The 17949-nt window shown below is 53.1% G+C and overlaps 1 protein-coding gene across 1 annotated transcript in view; it reads right to left on the bottom strand.

The window, feature by feature from the left end:
• The window catches only part of FNDC5 (fibronectin type III domain containing 5), a 25610-nt gene extending 7832 nt beyond the window's left edge, over nt 1-17778 (bottom strand). Inside the window, 5 exon segments of the mRNA XM_042782252.1 lie at nt 613-637; nt 16552-16746; nt 17235-17297; nt 17406-17515; nt 17664-17778. Of these exon segments, the coding sequence (XP_042638186.1) occupies nt 613-637; nt 16552-16746; nt 17235-17297; nt 17406-17515; nt 17664-17778 (508 nt within the window).
• Nucleotides 17779-17949: the final 171 nt, after the last annotated feature.

The following is a 17949-nucleotide window of genomic DNA, read 5'->3' as shown; positions in this document are numbered from 1 at the left end:
GGGGCCGAGGGCGCCTCAGCTCCTGCCCCCACCGTCCGTGATCAGGGCCCGAAGAAGCTTCTCAGACTGGTGGCTCCCATCCTCTCGCCTGCGCAGGAGCCAAAAAGAGGTTCTCTGAGCCCCCCACGGTAGTCAGTTCCAATCCAACCTCCCAACCAACCCCTCTGTCGTCTTCAGGTCTGCGACCCCCCCTACACACAGCCCCGACCGGGCCCTGCGTCTCTGCCATTTCCCAGGTGAAAGGGGGATGGATGCTCATGTGTGACCATACCCCACCCCAGAGCTGACTTCCCCTCTCTTGGCCTGGGGGTCCTAACCCTCACTCTACCCCAGACCCGAGGACTTGCTGGCTGGTGCAGGATTGAGCAGAGAAAGGATAGGATAGCTGTTGGGCGCTAAGTAGGTGCTGAGGTGCAGATGGTCGATGCTCAATCACTGTTTACCACGGGGCTGAGATGAGCGAGCCCTGATCCTCTGGAGAATCTAGTTCAGTGACTTCAGGCCAGTCCTTTCCCTTCTTTGGGTCTCCATTTATTATCTCCATAATGAGGGTAATAGTGAGCATTTATCTTCTAGGTGCCAGATACCGTGCTAAGGGCTTTCCTTGCAGTTGTGACACTTAATTCTCACTGCAGCCCTGTAAAGTGGCACTCTACTGTCTGCATTTTGCAGGAAGAGACTGCAACTTGGAGGGATTACTTGCCAAAGGACCCACAATACAGCCAGGTTTGAAATGAAGCCAATCTGACTCCCAAACCTGGGCTAGATAGTCTTCCCACCCAGAGTGACTTCACCCACTCTTGGATCCCTGAGATTCTAAAATTTGCCTGTGCCTGTTCCTCCCCAGCCTGAGAACAATCTGGAACATAAGGGCAGGGTGAGGGTGAATGGTTCCAGGGGTTCCCTCCCTCACCCGACTGGCCACACCTCATTCTGGCCAAGCTGAGTGTGGTGAGCAGTGTTTGCATTAAACAAAAAACCAAACCCACTGCCATCTAGTGGATTCTGACTCATAGGGAGTCCATAGGGCAGTCAGACTGCCCCACACAGTTTTGAAGCTATAAATCTCTATGGAAGCAGACTGCTTTATCTTTCTCCCGCAGCACAGCTGGTGGGTTTGAACCACCCACCTTTTGGTTAGCAGCCCAATGCTTTAACCACTGTGCCACCAGAGCTCCTTTTAGTCTTTGCACTAATAGCTCTAAAGGGAAGGGGGCTCAGAAGAGTTGGCAGGCAGCCATAGGTAATCAAAGTGCTCAAACGGCCCTTTGGGAATATTTTTATGCTCATGACTATCCCTACCTCTGCTACCATACACCCTCCTGTCCATCCTGTCCAGTCTACGAGTTTTCTGATCTTAGAGTCGCAGAGAGGTGCCCTCAGCCCACAACCACAACTGACCCTTTCCCTAATAAATATTAATAATCTTTGAAATACCAGGCAGCTAGAGGAGCCCCTTGCTCACCCTGTGACACTCCCCACCTCAACTCCCAGTCAGAAAAACAAAGAGGAGAGAGGCATAAGTCAGGGCCACAGGCCCCCAGACTTTAAGGAGACTACCATTTTCCAAAGGATCATCTCCCCACACACGCAGTCTGAAATGTCACCATTAGTGGGACATTCTTTTCGGTCTTAAAGGCCTCATGGTCTTCCAGAACCTCCTGGAAGGGCTAATCCTCTTTTGAAGAGGGACATCTTGCAAAGTTATCCCACAGAACATTATGTCTTCAAGATCTCCTCACCCCATCCCCCACCCCCTGCAGCATTACGGATTAAGATATTGAGTTGCAGAGGACCCTGGTACAAATTCATACAGAGAATCAAGACCACTGAACACTCATCTCCTAATACCCACCCCAGGACTCCTTCCACCGTCCCCCAAGGTTCTACTTGGTCATTTTGAGAGGAGTGGGATAGGAGGGGGCTGGAGAGTTCTCGTTGAGTTGAGCAGGGACTCTAACTGCCCAGCCCCTCGGTACCTCCAGGTTTAACTGGCTCTGCAGGCTGACACTCCCCACCCCACATCCGTTACCTCAGCCACATACCTCGTCCTGGGCTTGAGCCTCAGCTGGGACCTCAACCTGTACCGAGCTCTCTGCTTTCTCTCCTCTTTTTCACTTCTCTGTTTTTCTCTGAGTGCAGCTGCTGCCTGCCCCACCTCACCCAGCCTCGCCCCACCAGCTGCAGCTTGGCCCCTAGGGACACACCCCGCCCCCCCCCCCCCTTACCAGGCAGGAAAAGACAAAGGTGGTAGGAGTTTGTAAGAGGGACGAGAGCCTCTTCAGGCCTCCATCTCAGGAACCAACAGGAAGGAGAGGGGTCAGTTAGAGGTCACAGAGTTCACCCCTGCCCTTGAGGAGGGGGGGAAGGTGGGGTCTGGAGTCCAGCTCCGTGCTGGGAAAGGGGGGCGCCTCGGCGCCACCTGCTGGTCCTTCTGGATATAACCCTGGGTAGATTTAGGGCATTGGGAGGCTGGTTGATGCCTGTATCTGAGGATTTGAGAGGCAGGAGACAGGAAGGATGGAGGGGACAGATATGAAGAATTGTGGCTGTGGGAGTAAGGCTTCCCAGGCACCAAGATGCATGCAGTGTTTGGGCTTTATCTAGATTCTGGGAAAGGTCCTGTATCCTGGCAGCCAGTGGGAGTCTGGGGTGGGCAGAGCTGGGAGGAATTAGTGGTGTTCTGGGTGGGCTCAGAAGGAGGCTGTTAGTATCAGTCTGCACACCAGCCCTTAGTACAAAGCCTCACATTGCATTAGGTACTCAATAAATGTTTATTGACTGTGTGGAATAAATTCATTTTTCCCACATTTATTTGTTGAGTACCTACTCTGTCCCAGAGTCCCTGGGTGGTGCAAATGGTTAGCATGCTGAGTTGCTAACCGAAAGGTTGGAGGTTCGAGTTGACCCAGAAGTGCCTTGGAAGAAAGCCCTGGTGATCCACCTCTGAAAAATCAGCCATGGGAAGCCCTATGGAGCACAGTTCTCCTGACATACATGTGGCCTCCATGAATCAAAACTGATGCTACCACAGCTGGCCTTTACTATTTACCAGGTTCTGTGCAGCCTTCGAAGGAGCTCTGGTGGCTCAATGGTTAAAGCACTCAGCTGCTACCTAAAAAGTCGGCTGTTCAAACCCACCAGCCACTTGGGGTGGGGGAACACATGGCAGTCTGCTTCTGTTAAGATTTACAGCCTTGGAAACCCTGTGAGGCAGTTCTATTCTGTCCTATAGGGTTGCTATGAGTCAGAATCAACTCGATGGCAGTGAGTTTTTGGGTGGGTGCAGCCTTCTGGAAATACAGAAATGGGAGAATGATTGAGTACATGAACAGGGACCTAGGTGGGGGTTGAAGGGTGAGGGGTGGGGCTCTGTTACCCTGCATTGATCTCCCTTTGGGGAACTCCACAGATGTCTCCTAGGAGACTGGCTGGCCACTCACAGGTTAGCCCCTCATGGGTCACCAGCATTTGGATGCTCCTGGGTGCTCAGAGCCGTCCAGAGTCCAGCACTAACCCAGGTGCTCAAGCCAGACCCCAGACAATCATTTAGAATGGGGAGGCTTCTCTTTGCAGCCTGAAATGGTCATGGCCTCTGTGCAGTGTGTCCCCCTAGAAACACCCTTCCCCCCAACCACCCTGCAAAATCACAAAAAGACTCAGGAGAAGGGCAAGAGATTTCTTTGGGGGATATAATAATTGAGCACCTACCAAGAGTTTGGCTCTTTGCCCATGTGGGTTTCAGTCTTAGGCCACCACATGTTATTAACTCCTTTTCCATATCAGGAAGCTGAGGTTCAGGGAAGGGCAGAGATGTGTCCTGGTCACAAAGCCAGTGAAGATGGAGCCAGGTCTCAAATTCACTTATGTGGCTTCAAGTTCAAGGCTTAATCCAATCTGCCTACTGCCTCCCCTCCCCTGTGGGGGACTCTCAGGACCAGCGGGGCCCAGGGATCACCAGAGGACATCAGCTTTCTTTCCCTGGAAGACCAGAGGCAGCTTCTTGCTCACAAAGGCTGTTGCTAAGCCCAGGGCTGAGACCACAACAGGGAAGGACCCCACCCACCCACAAACTTCCCATGTGCCAAGCACATTACTTATATAGAAGCCTCCTTGAATCCTCTGAGAGGTTGGAATTATTACCCCCATTTTACAGATGGGGAAACTGAGGCTCCAAGAAAAGGAGTGGCTTGCCCTGGGTCATACAGCTGGGAGACACTGGTCTGGACTATGTAACCTTCAAAATCCCCATCATAGCAATGATGAGGCCAACTGGACACAATGTTTCCTAAGTGTCTGGGGCTGGGTGCTGAGGACACAGTGCTGAACCAGACTGGCCTGAGTCCTTAAGGATCTCCTTGGGTGGGGGGAGGAGGAAAGACCTCTTAAAATACAGAGAGGGGACTGGTCTCTGAAACAGGAGGCACCATGGATGTACAGGTATAAGAGAATGTTAACTTGAGAGGAGAGCAGGGAGGGTGTGGTAGTTCAGGTTGCGTGTCAACTTGGCTGGGCCTGGTTGAGTGGCTGGGCAGCTGGGTGTAGTCATTCCCCATGATGACACTGGTAATCAACTCCGTCGTGGAATCTACTGTGAGCAGCTGAGTAGCCACATCCCTGCCTTAGGGATGTGGTCTTCTCCTCATATATAAGGAGAAGTATTAGGAATGGTCTGTAGCTTTTGGCATACTTGAATCCTGCAAGTAGCCAAGTCGTGGTTCAGCAGCCTGCCATGTTGTCTGTCGATACTGGGACTCTTAATGAACTTGAACCAATGGCCTGCCGTGTGGTTTGGTAATATCGGGACTGTGCCTTTTCACTTGTCGACCTTGGGTTTGTCAGCCTCAGCAGCCAGCAGCTACCTGAGTGAAGAAAGCCTGCAGCTTCAGTGGGCCGGGAGCAAGAGTCAGAGCCGAAGCCCAAGGCTGAAGGCTTTTATCCAGCCCCAAGAGCCTGGCACTTTGAACTGGGACTTCTAGCCTCCACAACTGTAAGAGAATAAACTCCTGTTTGTTAAAGCCACCCATTTGTGGTATGTCTTAACAGATGGCATGAGAGGTAACCAAACAGGGGGCTTCTGGAGGAAGTGATGTCCAAGCTTAGTAAGCACTGACAGCCAGGTGGTAATCCGTCAAATGAGGTGAAAGGGGCAATTGACCCTGAGGTCTGGGAGAGTGTTTAGGTGGGGTGACGGGTAGGTGGGTTTGCCACGAAGGCGCTGGGTTGTGGCAGCAGGACCAATAGGATTGGATTTGAAAAACTGTTCCAAGCTTCAAAGAGAAGTCAGGACTAGGGAGAGCTTCATTCATTCAATAAGTATTGAACCCCTACTAAGTGTTAGGTACTATGCTAGGCTCTAAGAACATCATGGGTAACAAAAGGACAAGGTCCCCACCCCCATGTATCTCACATTCCACTGAGAGAGACAGACAATAAACCAGTGAGCGACTGACTAAATAAAATACCTTCAGAGACCGCAAACCCAAACCAAACCCACTGCCATTGAGTTGATTGCAACTCATAGCGACCCCTACTGGGCTTCCAAGGTTGTAAATCTTTACACAAGTAGATTGCCTCATTTTCCTACCACAGAGCGGCAGGGTTTGAACTGCCAAACTTCTTCTTAGCAGCCAAATAAATGCCTACACCACCAGAGCTCCCAGAGACCACAGGGGCTAGAAAAACAAAATGATGGGTGGAGAGTGGCTGGGTGTGGTAATGTCAGGTAGTGTGGTCTGAGGGGCGACATCTGAACTGAGACTTGGGCAGAAAAGAAGCAAGAATATCACCAGAAAGGTGCTCCAGCCACAGGACCAGTAAATGCAAAGGCCCTGGGGCAGGAGCCATCTCGGCATCTTCAGGAACCCAGAGAAGCCAATGAGACAGGAGCTTAGTGAGCAAGGAGGAAGAGATGAGGACAGTGGAGATCAGATAGCACAGAGCCTTGGAAGTGTATTGAGGAAACTGGGATTAATTCCACTCGCAATGCAAAGCTTCAAGAGGGAGAGATGTGATCTGCTTTACATTTTAAGAGGGTCACTTTGCGGTGTGCGGTGTGCAGACCAGACCCCAGAACATGGGAGTGGAGGCTGGAGGCCTCTGAGAAGGCAAGGTGGCAGCTGCAGTTGCCTGGCCAGAAATGATGGAGTTTCAGCCCCGGGTGGCAGGTGACAAGGAGAGAAGTTGGTGGAGGATTCAGGACAACTTCTGTAGGAGGAACTGATGATGGATGAGTGAGGAGAAGAGAGATGAAGAGGAAGCAGGGTCGGGTCAGCTCTCCAAAGCCCAGTTCCAAAGGCAGAAACACCTGGCTGGGCAACACTGAGTCAGTCAGTCCACCTCTCTGAGCTCCAATGAAAAGGAGGATAACAGTACCCAACCACAGAGTGATGGGACGGTCAGAGACAAGAAGGAAGAACTGCAGGAGGAGAGGGAAGAGGGGTAGGTAAGAGGAAGAAGGGCTGGGTAGAGGTCTTCTAATTGGGTCAGGGAAGCCTCCTGGTATCCCTTCAGCCCTTCAGAGTCTCCAAAGGAAATGACTCCCATCTGCCAGCACTCAGAGAGGTTGAGAATTTTCCCAAGTTCATTGCTATGGATTGAATTGCATCACCCCAAAGTACGCATCCTAAACCCCTTTACTTGTTGATATAATCCCATCTGGGAACAGGGTTTTCTGAGGGTAATGAAGGTATGTCTTTTTTTTATTATTATTTTTTTTTCCTGTTTTTTTTTTTTTTTAATTTTATTTTGATTTGGGTGAAGATTTACAGAGTACATTCACTTTTCATACAGCAGTTCACATACATTTTGTCTCATGTCATTGACCAAAATTTACAATGCAACAGCTCCCCTCCCACTTTCTCCCCATAGTTACCTCTCCCCAGTGACCATCCCTCCATACTCTTCTGTGCCCTGAGCTGTCTCCCTGTGCATAAGCCGCCTGAAGGTATGTCTTGACCCAATCACTTTTGAGCTGTAAAAGGACCAGCTTAGGGGCAGCTTAAGTGGGGAAACGGAACTGGGTGAGACCCGATGTTGCCTGGAGGTTGCCAAGGAACGAAGAATAAAAGCCAAAAAGAGACAAGGATCTTTCCCCAGAGCCTACAGGGGCAGAGAAAGCTTTCCCCGGAGCCAGTGCCCTGAATTTGGACTGCTAGCCTCCTAACCGTGAGAGAAAAAAAAAAAATCTGTTCGTTAAAGCCACCCACTTGTGGTATTTCTGTTATGGCAGCACTGAGAAACTGAGACAGTCACACAGTCAGTCAGTGTTGGCTCAGTGCCTCAAACCCTGGACCTGGCTTTGCCTCTGGAGACAGATCCTCAGCTATGCACCAAAGTCACCCAGATCACTGGAGAGCAGTGGGGCCAAAGCATATATTTCAGGGGGCCAGGAAGTGGAAGAGGGTGGCAGGAAGAGGATGCAGCTGAGGTAGAACCTCTTCCCTACCAGGGAGGGCCCTCACTCGTCTGTCAGTGTGTCGTGTTGTGGTGGCTTGCGTGTTGCTATGAGGCTGGAAGCTATGCCACCAGTATTTCAAGTACCAGTTTTTTCAATTTGCTGAAGATAATTCCAAAACGGTTGGAGCAGTATATTGACAGAGAACTTCCAGAAATGCAAGCTGGATTCAGAAGAGGAGGTGAAAAGAGGGATATCGTTGCTGATGTCAGATGGATGTTGGCTGAATGCAAAGAATATCAAAAAGATGCTTACCTGTGTTTTATTGACTATGCAAAGGCATTTGACTGTGTGGATCATAACAAATTATGGACAACATTGCAAAGAATGGGTACTCGTGAGGAACCTGTACATAGACCAGGAGGCTATTATTCAAAAAGAACAAGGGGATACTGTATGATTTTAAATCAGGAAAGGTGTGTGTTGGGGTTGTATTCTTTCACCATATTTATTCAGTCTGTATGCTGAGCAAATAATCTGAGAAGCGGGACTATATGAAGAAGAATGCGGCATTAGGATTGGAGGAAGATTCATTAACAACCTGTGATATGCAGAAGACACAACCTTGCTTGCCAAAAGTGAAGATGACTTGAAACACTTACTGATGAAAAACAAACACTATATCGTCTTCAGTATGGATTATACCTCAGCATATGTTGTTGTTGTTGTTATTTGCCGTCGAGTCGGATCCAATTCATAGCGACCCCTCCTTGGGTTTACAAGGTGGTATCACTATGGAAGTAGATTGCCCAACCTTCCTTCCAAGGAGTGGCTGGTGGGTTTGAACCACCAGCTTTCTGGTTAGCAGTCAAGTGCCTTAGGCACTATGCTACCAGAGCTCCTACCTCAACATACAGAAAATGAAAATCCTCACAACTGGACCAATAAACAAAGTAACATCACAATAATGGAGAAAAGATTTAAGTTGTTATGGATTTAGTTTTACTTGGATGCACAATCAACACCCATGGAAGCAGCAATCAAGAAATCAAACACTGTATTACACTGGGCAAATCTGCTGCAAAAGACCTCTGGAAAGTGTTAAGGAGCAAGATTGTCACTTTGAAGACTAAGGTGCCTCTGACCCAAAACACGGTATTTTCAATCACCTCATATGCATATGAAAGCTGGACAATGAATAAGGAAGACCAAAGTACAGTCAATAGCTTTGAATTGCTTTGCTGGCAAAGAATACTGAAAATACCATGGACTGCCAGAAGAACTAACAATCCGTCCTGGAAGAAGTGCAGCAAGAATGTTCCTTAGAATCAAGAATGGGCAGACTTCGTCTAACCTACTTTGGTCATGTTGTCAGAAGGGACCATTCTCTGGAGAAGGATGTCATGCTTGGTAAAGTGGAGGGTCAGTGAAAAAGGGGAAGAGGTGGGCTGACACAGTGGCTGCAACAATGGGCTCGGGCATAGCAAGGTTTGCGAGGATGGTGCATGACCTGGCACTGTTTCGTTCTGTTGTACAGAGAGTCGCTATGAGTCGGAGCCCTCCATGGCACCTAACAACAACCAGGGAGGGGTGGATGGACAAAAGTCTGGGAGTCAGGCAGCCCTGAATTCAAACCTTAGCTCAGCCTCTGGCTGGCTGGGTAACCTCAGGCACCTGTTTTCACTAGCGAAGGGGGAGTGATCCAAAGGGAGGGTCCCAGGCTCAGAGGCCCACCCACCTCCCATGTCCTAGCTCCACCGGGGGCCTCCCTCAGCCTGATGGAACATGGCTCTGCAGAGCCAGACTATGGCCAGCAGGGGGCGCCTGCCTTGTCCTTAGTCAACCAGTGTTTTCTAGAGCGGGAAAGACCCCACAGACCAAGCCCAGCTGACTGCTCTGCCTCCTGCTTTGCTCCCTCTGGCCCAGACCCAGATTGCAAGCTCCCAGGTGGGCAAACCACACAGACTCGGGAGCCAGGCAGAGCCTGAATCTTGATGGTGCTGCTTCTGCACTGTATGCAAGGCACTGAACCTGAGCCTCCGTTTCAACAGTAGTACCTGCCTCATAGGGTTCTGTGATGATTCAACGTGATCAGCCACGTAGAGCACTCAGCACACAGAGAGGACTCAATACATAGGAGCTACTATTTTTATTAGCAGTGGAGACAGTTGTATCATATCTTAAAGTGCCTGGCACAAAGGGTGCCCAGTCAGTGGTAGCTATGATGAAGATGATTGATGACGATGACAGTGGTGAGGATGCAGGGACTCAGTAATTGTTTATCTTGAATTCCCTAACTAGGGAACATCCAGTGCCTACTCACCTGGAATGCCTCCAATGACGGGGAGCTCACTACCTCCTCAGCTGTCCAGTTTTCATTGTTGGACCATCTTGCTAAAAGCTGCCTCCTGGAAGACCCACTCAGACAGCATTAAGGGCAGAGTCTCCCAGGGAGACTGCCAAATTCCTGCTCAGAGTGACTCCTGCTAGCCTAAGCCCTGTCCTCAGGATCTCTTGTTTCTTCAAGGTCTGTGTGAGAGGCCAAAGAGGAAGTCGAGGAGCGAGCAAGGAACCCGGCAGCTGGATCCCTGCCTTTGCAGAAAGGGAAGGGAGCCCACAGGTGGACCCAGGTGGCAACCCCAGCAGAAGGTTCCTGTTGGATCTTGTTCTTGCTGCTCACAGTTCCTTCTCTGCAGACTCCTATCTGCTGCCACCGAGTCAATTCCAAATCACATAACCCCCATTGGGTTCCCAAGGCTGTAAATCTTTACAGGAGTAGATTGCCTCATCGTCCTCCCGTGGAGCAGCTGGTAGGTTTGAACCACTGACCTTCTGGTTAGCAGCCAAATTCCTTAACCAGTATACCACCAGAGCTCCTTTTCTGCAGAATTGGAAGAAATAAATGAAAGCCCCTACTGGCCCTTCCCTCACCCCTCCTTCCTGAGAGAGAAGGAGAGAGAGAATCTGATGCCCCAGAGCCATAAGCCAAGAACACTGGCTCTAGTAGAGAGACCTCAGGTCTGCTCCCACCTGCTGCCAGCCACCTTTGTTTGTGGGTCTCTGGGTGAGTGCTCATGGGGCTGGCATCTAGCAGTCTGGTGGGGAGGCAAGAGCCCAAGTCTTGAAGCCACAGTTCTGGGCTCAAACCATGGCTCAGCCAATCCCTGCTGTGTGACCTCCAGGAGCTCACTTCACCTCTCTGTCCCTACAGATCATTTGGCATCTACCCTAGAGTGTTGTTGTGGGGAGTTCGGCAGAAATTACATGTCAAAAGGAAAACACAGGACCTGCTACATACTAAGTGCTCTAAAAACCTAGCGGGGGGTATTATTACAAAGTGGAAGTCCCCCACTTCCCCAGGGTTTCCCTGCATCTGAGTGGGTCAGGGTGGCTGTGGGTGTGGGTCATGTCAGACAGGATGATGTCCTCACCCATTTCTCAGAGAATGGGCTGTGGCTGGGCATGCTGTGCGTGTACATGCATGTGAAGAGGTGTGCATACGCATGTATCAGGTGGGCATGCACGTGCCAGAATGGGCATGAGTGTGCATAAGTGTGTGCATGCATGTACCTAAGGCTGCCCCATCCCAAGGATTCCCAGGGCACATGCATACTTGCAGGCACCTGTGAATATACCTGCACTGAGTCAGGAGGCCCCTCTGTTCACGGTTACTATGGAAACAAAGAGGCAATCCCCGGCTTCAGGGACAGCCCAAGGCGCTAGAAATAGACCTGGCCCAGTCTTCCCAGGCAGGGAGACAGATTGCCAGCACCAGGCCCCTGGGTGGCACAGCCTCGGCCTCTAGGGATGAGGTGCTGGGACTCTGGGTATCCCTGGACTGTCAGAGAAGCCTACACCCCTTCAGGGCAGCCTGGCCTTCTAGAAAAGGGCTTGGTAGACAGAGCTGGGTCCTATCTTGAGTCTGGCTCATACCCCATGCACAGTCTCAGGCAGGGAGTCTTGAGCTTTTTTTTGCCTCCGTTTCCTCTTATGTGAAGTGGGAATAATAGCAGGTGCCCAGCAGAAGCTTGGGCTGGGGTGTTACCCTCCCTCTCCCTGGGAGACTCTGCCCTTAACGCTGTCTGAGTGGGTGCCCCTGAGCCCTGGGGTGTCACGGAGCAGTTACCCTCTTTTTTTTTAGAGCAAGCTTCTTTCACATACACCACACTCCACTTCTCACAGCAGCTCCAGGAAGGGAGGATTTCACAGAGGCTCCAAGAGGGAGGTATGTCCTCCAAGATGGCATAGCTGACCAGTGGTAGGGCCAGGTCTTCTGCCACCTCCCTGGGCCCAGCCCTGCACCTCCGTCCCCAGTCTCTTGGCCCAGGAAGCCACACTACAGAGGGTGTGGGGTTGTGTGGAACAAGCCAGGAGGGAGTCACCCTGGGGCCACAGTCACTGGGAGCAGCTTTCAGCCTGAGCAACCCCCAGGGCAGAGCTCAGCTGCTGGAAGGCTTCTAGGAGGTAGACCCCAGTTCACTTATTCATTTTTTCACTCTTTAGATTTTGATTCGGCATTCAAAAGTGTTGCATGCATGTTGTAATAAACTCAGACAGAACTGTACATAAAGTTAGCAGTGAAAACACAGCCCCTTGCCTTCCATACCACTTCTAAGAAGTACCAGTTGCATTTGCTATGACCCCAAGAGCAATTTTCAAATGATCAGAACCATTAGCAGATGGACCAGGAGGAGTGAGCAATAGAAATATGTAAGAAAGATCGAATGCTTACCTATCAGAGAGGTTGTGGAGATATCTCTTCTGATTTGGGGAGGGGGCAGTAGGGCAGGCTTTGCTGGGTGGCCTTAGACAAGTCACTACCCTCCTCTGGCAGACTCCTGAGGTCTTTCCAGGTGGCAGTTGCTTTCACCAGCAGAGAGGAAGAGGGATTGTTGCTGCACTGGGCAAGGGTTGGCGAGGGTGGACCCTAGCTACCTATATCCCCTTCACCCATCCCCACTCAGGTTAAAGGCCATAAGAAGAGATTAGGATGGGAGAGAGTCAGGGAGCCCCCTTTCCCCAGCCCTGACTTCAAGTCCCTTAATTTGGTTTTGGGGAGATCCTGGTCATCTGGAGCAGAAGGAGGTGCTAGACTGGTGGGGAGCCGTTAGAATAAAGGAAGGTGGAGGGGACAAGAGATAAGGCGGGGTTTGGGGTATGTCATGGAGGGCCTGGAATGTCCATGTACTGTGGTAGGCAGTGGGGAGCCAGGGAAGGTTATTGAGCAGGGGAGGAAGAAAATCAGATTTAGAGAAATCAAAGACAGGGAGAGCTGTGAGGGAAGACGTGACCTGGGGGTCGGGGAAGGGGAGGAGCAGGAGGTAGGCCTGACACACACCCTCCCCAGAAAGGACAGGCCATTTGGGAGGAAGCAAGAAGGTGTAGGGATGAGGAACAGGGAGGAGTCGGGAATGGAGGTGGGCCTCAGGCTGTTTTGTGGTTGGAGGAGGACCTAGAGCAGGGCAGGCTGGAGACAGAAGGTGATGAATTGAATATTGACTGGCTCAAGTCTGAGGTGTCTGTAGGCATCTGGGAGCAAGTCCAGGAAACAGGAGAAATGGAGGTTTCATAGAGAAGGAACCAGAGGGTCAGAGTACTTGTTTTTGCCAACATTCCCAAAGCTGGAAAGGGGCCATGTCAGAATTTCCTTTTTAATTTCTTTTCATTGTATTCTATTTTATCTAAGTGTCATATAAGTATAAAAATGACCTTTAAAGGTGGAAGTGCAGTGAGTTAAAAAATGTACTGTTATAAAAATAGAATTTGAACCTGAGTCTGTTGTTCTGAAGCCTGTGGCTTCATACAGAAGAATCAGCAAAGCTGCAGCCTCTTCCCTGTCCCACGGGGTCCTGACTCGGTCAGGGCTTGGCCTAGGGCTCACCTGGTGTTATCCAGGAAGGGGCCCTTCATGGGGACACTGCGGCCTCAGGAGGTCTGCAACGGGATCTGCAGCTCTGAGCGTGTGCTCTGTGGAGGACCAGCAGCAGCCAGTCTCAGCCTTCGCATCTCTCAACACCAGGGATTCCCTACCACCCACCCATCGGGAGCCACAGGCAGGAGTGACAGGCAGCTTTAACTGTGTGCAGGCCCCGTGCCAAATGCCTCACAGGCCTCAGCTCGCTCAACCCTCATAACCACCCTTGCAGGGAAGTGTTAATATTACTGCTCCCATTTTATAAGTGAAGGTGAGAGAACCAACCCAGGGTGTAAGAAGTGAAGGGTTTGCCCCGGTGCCTTGGGGGTGCAGTGAGGATCAGGTTTCAGGTTGGCAAGGCTGGTGTTTGACCTGGGCAGATGGGGCAGCGCTCTGAGTCCCATAGAAGGGTTGGCTTGAGGGTCCCCAAACCCCCTGGGGCCTGGTTTTCAGGTCTGCAGTCCTGGCTTCAAGGACCTTCCCCCCTGCTCCCCCACCTTCCATTCCACACCGCCTAACTCCCTTGGAAACAGCCAGGCGCCCCCCTCCCCCTCCCGGGCTGTGCTCCTGGCAGCAGTGCCGCCCTGGGCTCTGGTCCGGGGGTGGTCCCTGGCGGAGACAGGGAGGGCAGGAGCTGGATGAGGCGGGCTGGGAAGCAGGACCATCCACAGCCCCACAGCCCCCCACCCATTGTGCTCCAGGGTGGGGTGGGCTGGGCCCGGCCCATTGGAAAGGGGCAGCGTGAGGTTTTAATCACTTTATCAATGTTTGTTTGTGTAATTCAACTCCAAGATGCTTTTCCTTCCATCTGTTCCCACCATCTGCTCCTATCAGGATTTTCCAACCCATTTGGGACCAAGAGGGGAGGGTAAGGGCTAGGCCTCTGTGGGGGCTGGGGAGGGGCCACTTCCACCTACCTCACTGAGGGGCTTCCAGGAGAGGCCTGGGCTTCCAAGTCACACAGAACTGGGTTCAAATTCTGACACGCACTTTCTGACTTGACACCTCACACAGGTTACTTCACCTCTCTGAGTCTTGGTCTCCACACCTATGAGATGGAGGTCACTGTACTGACCCTCTGGATTCCCGAGGATCACTTGTGGTGAGATGCGAATTGCATCCTGCCTCCAGTAGGTGCTCAAGAGATGTGTGTCCCATCTCCACTCGTTCCCCACTTGCTCCTCTCTCTGGTACTGGAGAGTTGGTCTGCCCCTCTAGTGGTAGAGGAGGGCAGCCACCAGGGTTTCTGTCCCTTTCATCTCACTCCTTACCTGCTAGGGACCTCTCCTCTCCTGGGACTTGCTTTCTCTTCCGTGGACTCTGCCCATTGCTCTGTTCTCTTCATAAGTCCCCTTCTCCCAGCCATGATAAACTGCCTTCTACCCCCAGCCCTTCATCTCCCTCCTCCCGGATGCCTCAGTCTGGGGTGGGAGGGAGCTGGGTGTGAGTAGGGAGTCCTGCCTAACAAGTCTTCAAAGAAGGTGAACCTAGGGGCTCCTGGAGCACTAGTGCCTCCCATGTGTATGGGCTTGTCCAGAAATTCAGGCCTAAGGGGTCCAGTGAGGCAGTGAGCAGAGTTTCACTTGTCTTGCCCATGGGGTTCCCCAGCCAGGAATTCCAACGGGGAATGTCAAAGCTCTCTGTTCAGAGAGGGCAAGAGGCTGCTCTGAATCCTCCAGAAGGGAGGGGCCCAGGCCTCCTGACCAGCTGCCCTTCTGGCCCCCTCTTCTCTGGGCTGCCTTCCAAAACACTGGGTCTTAGGCCAAGGGCCCTGGTGTGCAGTGTGGGGAACCCCAAGTCTCCCTCTTTGGCTCAAGGTGCCTCCTAGTGGTTCTCAGGCTCCAGGGGAGGTAGAGGTGGCTGATGGGAAGTAGCCAACAGTGTCCACCAGGGACCAAACTCTGCCCCAAGATCCTCTGTACTCATTCTGAGGTGAGGGAAAGTCAAAGGAAGGTGGGGGTATCTAGGAGAGGAGAAGACATGGCTCAGCCTTGTGATGTCCATCTAAGGAGGGATCAGGACTCAGACTGAGGTCCTGAGGACAGGGCACCCAGAGTCCCCCTGGCAGAGAAGAACAACAGTGGGGAGGAGGACAAAGGCTCATGAGGGGCCCTGTCAAGGTCAGCCTGGGGGTGAGCCTGGCACAGGAAGTTGGGAGGAGGCAGAGTGGCTGAGCAGCGCGGTGAGGGGAAACTGAGACCCAGGAGGATGGAGATGAGGGAATGGGGGAGGAGAAGCCCCTCTTCCTCGCCCAAGCACAGTAGCCACCCCCCCCCCGGCTGGTGGGGAGGTGGGGGAGAGCAATCCAAGGACCTGGGATGGGGGCTGAGCAACAAGGATGCTCCCAGGTCCTCACGTCTGAGGCAGCTGGGTACCGCCCCCGCACGTCTGGCGTCTCTCACGCCTCCGCGGGGGTCCCAACACCCGAGCCAATGCACAAAGAGGAGCCTATGTTCCTGAGCGCCCAGCTGTCTCCCCACAACCAGCGTGACTTCCCAGCTCCTCCAGCGAGACCTCCCCGCTTGTCCCAAGCAGGAAGGACTAGGACTAGAGTTTGACCACCTGGGAAACCTGGTCTGGGAAACCGGCGTGGAGCTTTGGCCCGAGCCCAGGCAGCGCGGAGGGTCCGTGCTGCTGCCTCCAAAATAAAACAGGTCTTGGAGACGCCATCCAGTCAGATGGCAAATGTGTCCAGAAGCCAGTCTCCCACCCTGGTCATATCTCACCCTGAAGTGACCCCTTGCTCCCACCCTTGCCCCCTCCCTTCTTGTAGCCCGTTCTTGATACAATGGTCCGACTGAGTAGCTGACCTAGAAGTCAGATTCTGTTACTCTTCTCAGAGCCCGAGGGCCTCCCATGTCACCTGGAATAAAATCTGAAGTCCTTGGCATGGCTCCTGATCTGTCACCATCCTGGCCTCCTGCAATACCAACCCTAACTTTTTCTCTTTCCAAAACACTTAGCTAATACGCTATAAAATTGTATATTGTATCCATTATGTATTGTCCGCTGCTGTAACCTCAATGCCTACAACAGTGCCAGCTGCGGAACCAGTGCGTAATACCGTGGCATGAATGAATGAGGGCACATGGATTCAAATCCAGACCTTCCACTCACCAGCCCTGAGAAAATCACTTAACCTGGAGACTCCGTTTCCTTATCTGTAAAGTGGGGACAATCAGGACCACTTTCTAAGATGTGATGAGAGGGCAAAATTCCAACCCAGGATGTGGAAACTTGCGGAAGCTGGGCAGGTGGATGCAGCCGCCACAACGGCCGGAGGAGCTGCCATGGGGTCAGCACCTCCGGCTGTCCTGTCTACAGGCGGGTGGGCTCCACGCCTCAAGAATTTGCCAGGCTGGAAATGTTCCCCGTCCGCACATAACACAACCCGGCCCCGGTAGAGCTGGAGAAAGAACGAGGGGGATTTCTTTGACTGGGGAAACAAGGAGGGGCAGTTAACACTGCTATCGGGAGGTGGGATTTATTCTGAGAGGGAGTTCTGGGGCTGGGATCCGACGTGGTGGTCCGGAGAGATGGGGCGGGGTTCTCTAAGGCGAAGGTGGGGCAGGGGTGTGGGTGTGTCTGCCCCCAACCCCTCGCAGACTCTCCCCAAAGAGCCCCAGCTCAGTTAGTTCCGGAGTTGGGGCTAGGTGGGGGGAGGCATGGGTGCCTAAGGAGCCGCCAGGACCGGGATTCCGCCCTCGGACCAAAGTGCGGCTCCGCGCCCAGGTAGGAGTGAGGGAGGGAGAAGATGGAGCGGCCGGGGGTTGTACGAGGCTAGAGGAAAGGGTTTCGTGACACTGATCCCACCTCCATTCAGGCTACCTGAACCTGGGGGCTGCAGAGATGAGAGCCTCGGTCCTCCTCCTCCTCCTCCGGCGGAGTGCTCCCACTCGAAGGGAGCTAGGGAAGTGAGGGCACCACCTCCCCACTCCGGGGCTGGGGCTGGGGCGGGGGCGGAGCCTGCAGCGCGCTCCGCGGGTGCTGGAGGGAGAAGAGCAGGAACAGAGACCCCCCCTCCCCCAGGGGAGGGGCTCCGGGCGAGCGCTGCGGGGCGGCTCCCTCGCAGCCCCTCCCCCTCCCCCCGCCCGCCCCTCCAGCCGCCTCTGCCGCCGCGCGCCGCAGCAGCGCCGCCTTCCCTGCGCAGTCGGTGTCTCCGCGTCGCCGGGTGAGTGGGGGGCCGCTCTGGTCGGGGCTGCGGGCTGTGGAGAGGGGGGACCCCGGAGGGAGAAGGCCACGTCCCTGGCTCCCCAAGCCAGCTGCTCCCCGCGGCTCCCGGGAACCCTCCCTCCCGGGACTCCGGGAGCTGCGACTCCCCCGGGGGCGAGCGGTGCTCTCCAGGGTCCTGACCTCCTAGTGCCCAGCCGGGAGGAGTCTCGTTTCGGCCGCCCGGGAGCGCCCCCTCCAGGAAGGGCTGACGCGCTCGGCGCTCTCTTAGTGCCTGAAAGGATTGGCGGGGGCTCATGGCGAGAGCTGAGGGAGGTTGGAGAGGGTCTCCCGGGCGGGCATCTCAGGTCGAGCTGTGAATTCCTTCCCATTTTGGGGATTAGGGATCCTTGTGGGGATGGAAGAATCTTCTGCCCCCTCGTTTCCAAGTCTTCTAACTGGGAGGGGTAACTCTAAGGATGGTAGGGAG

This window comes from Orycteropus afer, unplaced genomic scaffold, assembly GCF_000298275.1.
Source record: "Orycteropus afer afer isolate SDZICR_OR568_19922 unplaced genomic scaffold, OryAfe1.0 scaffold00272, whole genome shotgun sequence".
Classification (NCBI taxonomy): Eukaryota; Metazoa; Chordata; class Mammalia; order Tubulidentata; family Orycteropodidae; genus Orycteropus; species Orycteropus afer.
This window is presented reverse-complemented; position numbering and strand designations above follow the sequence as displayed.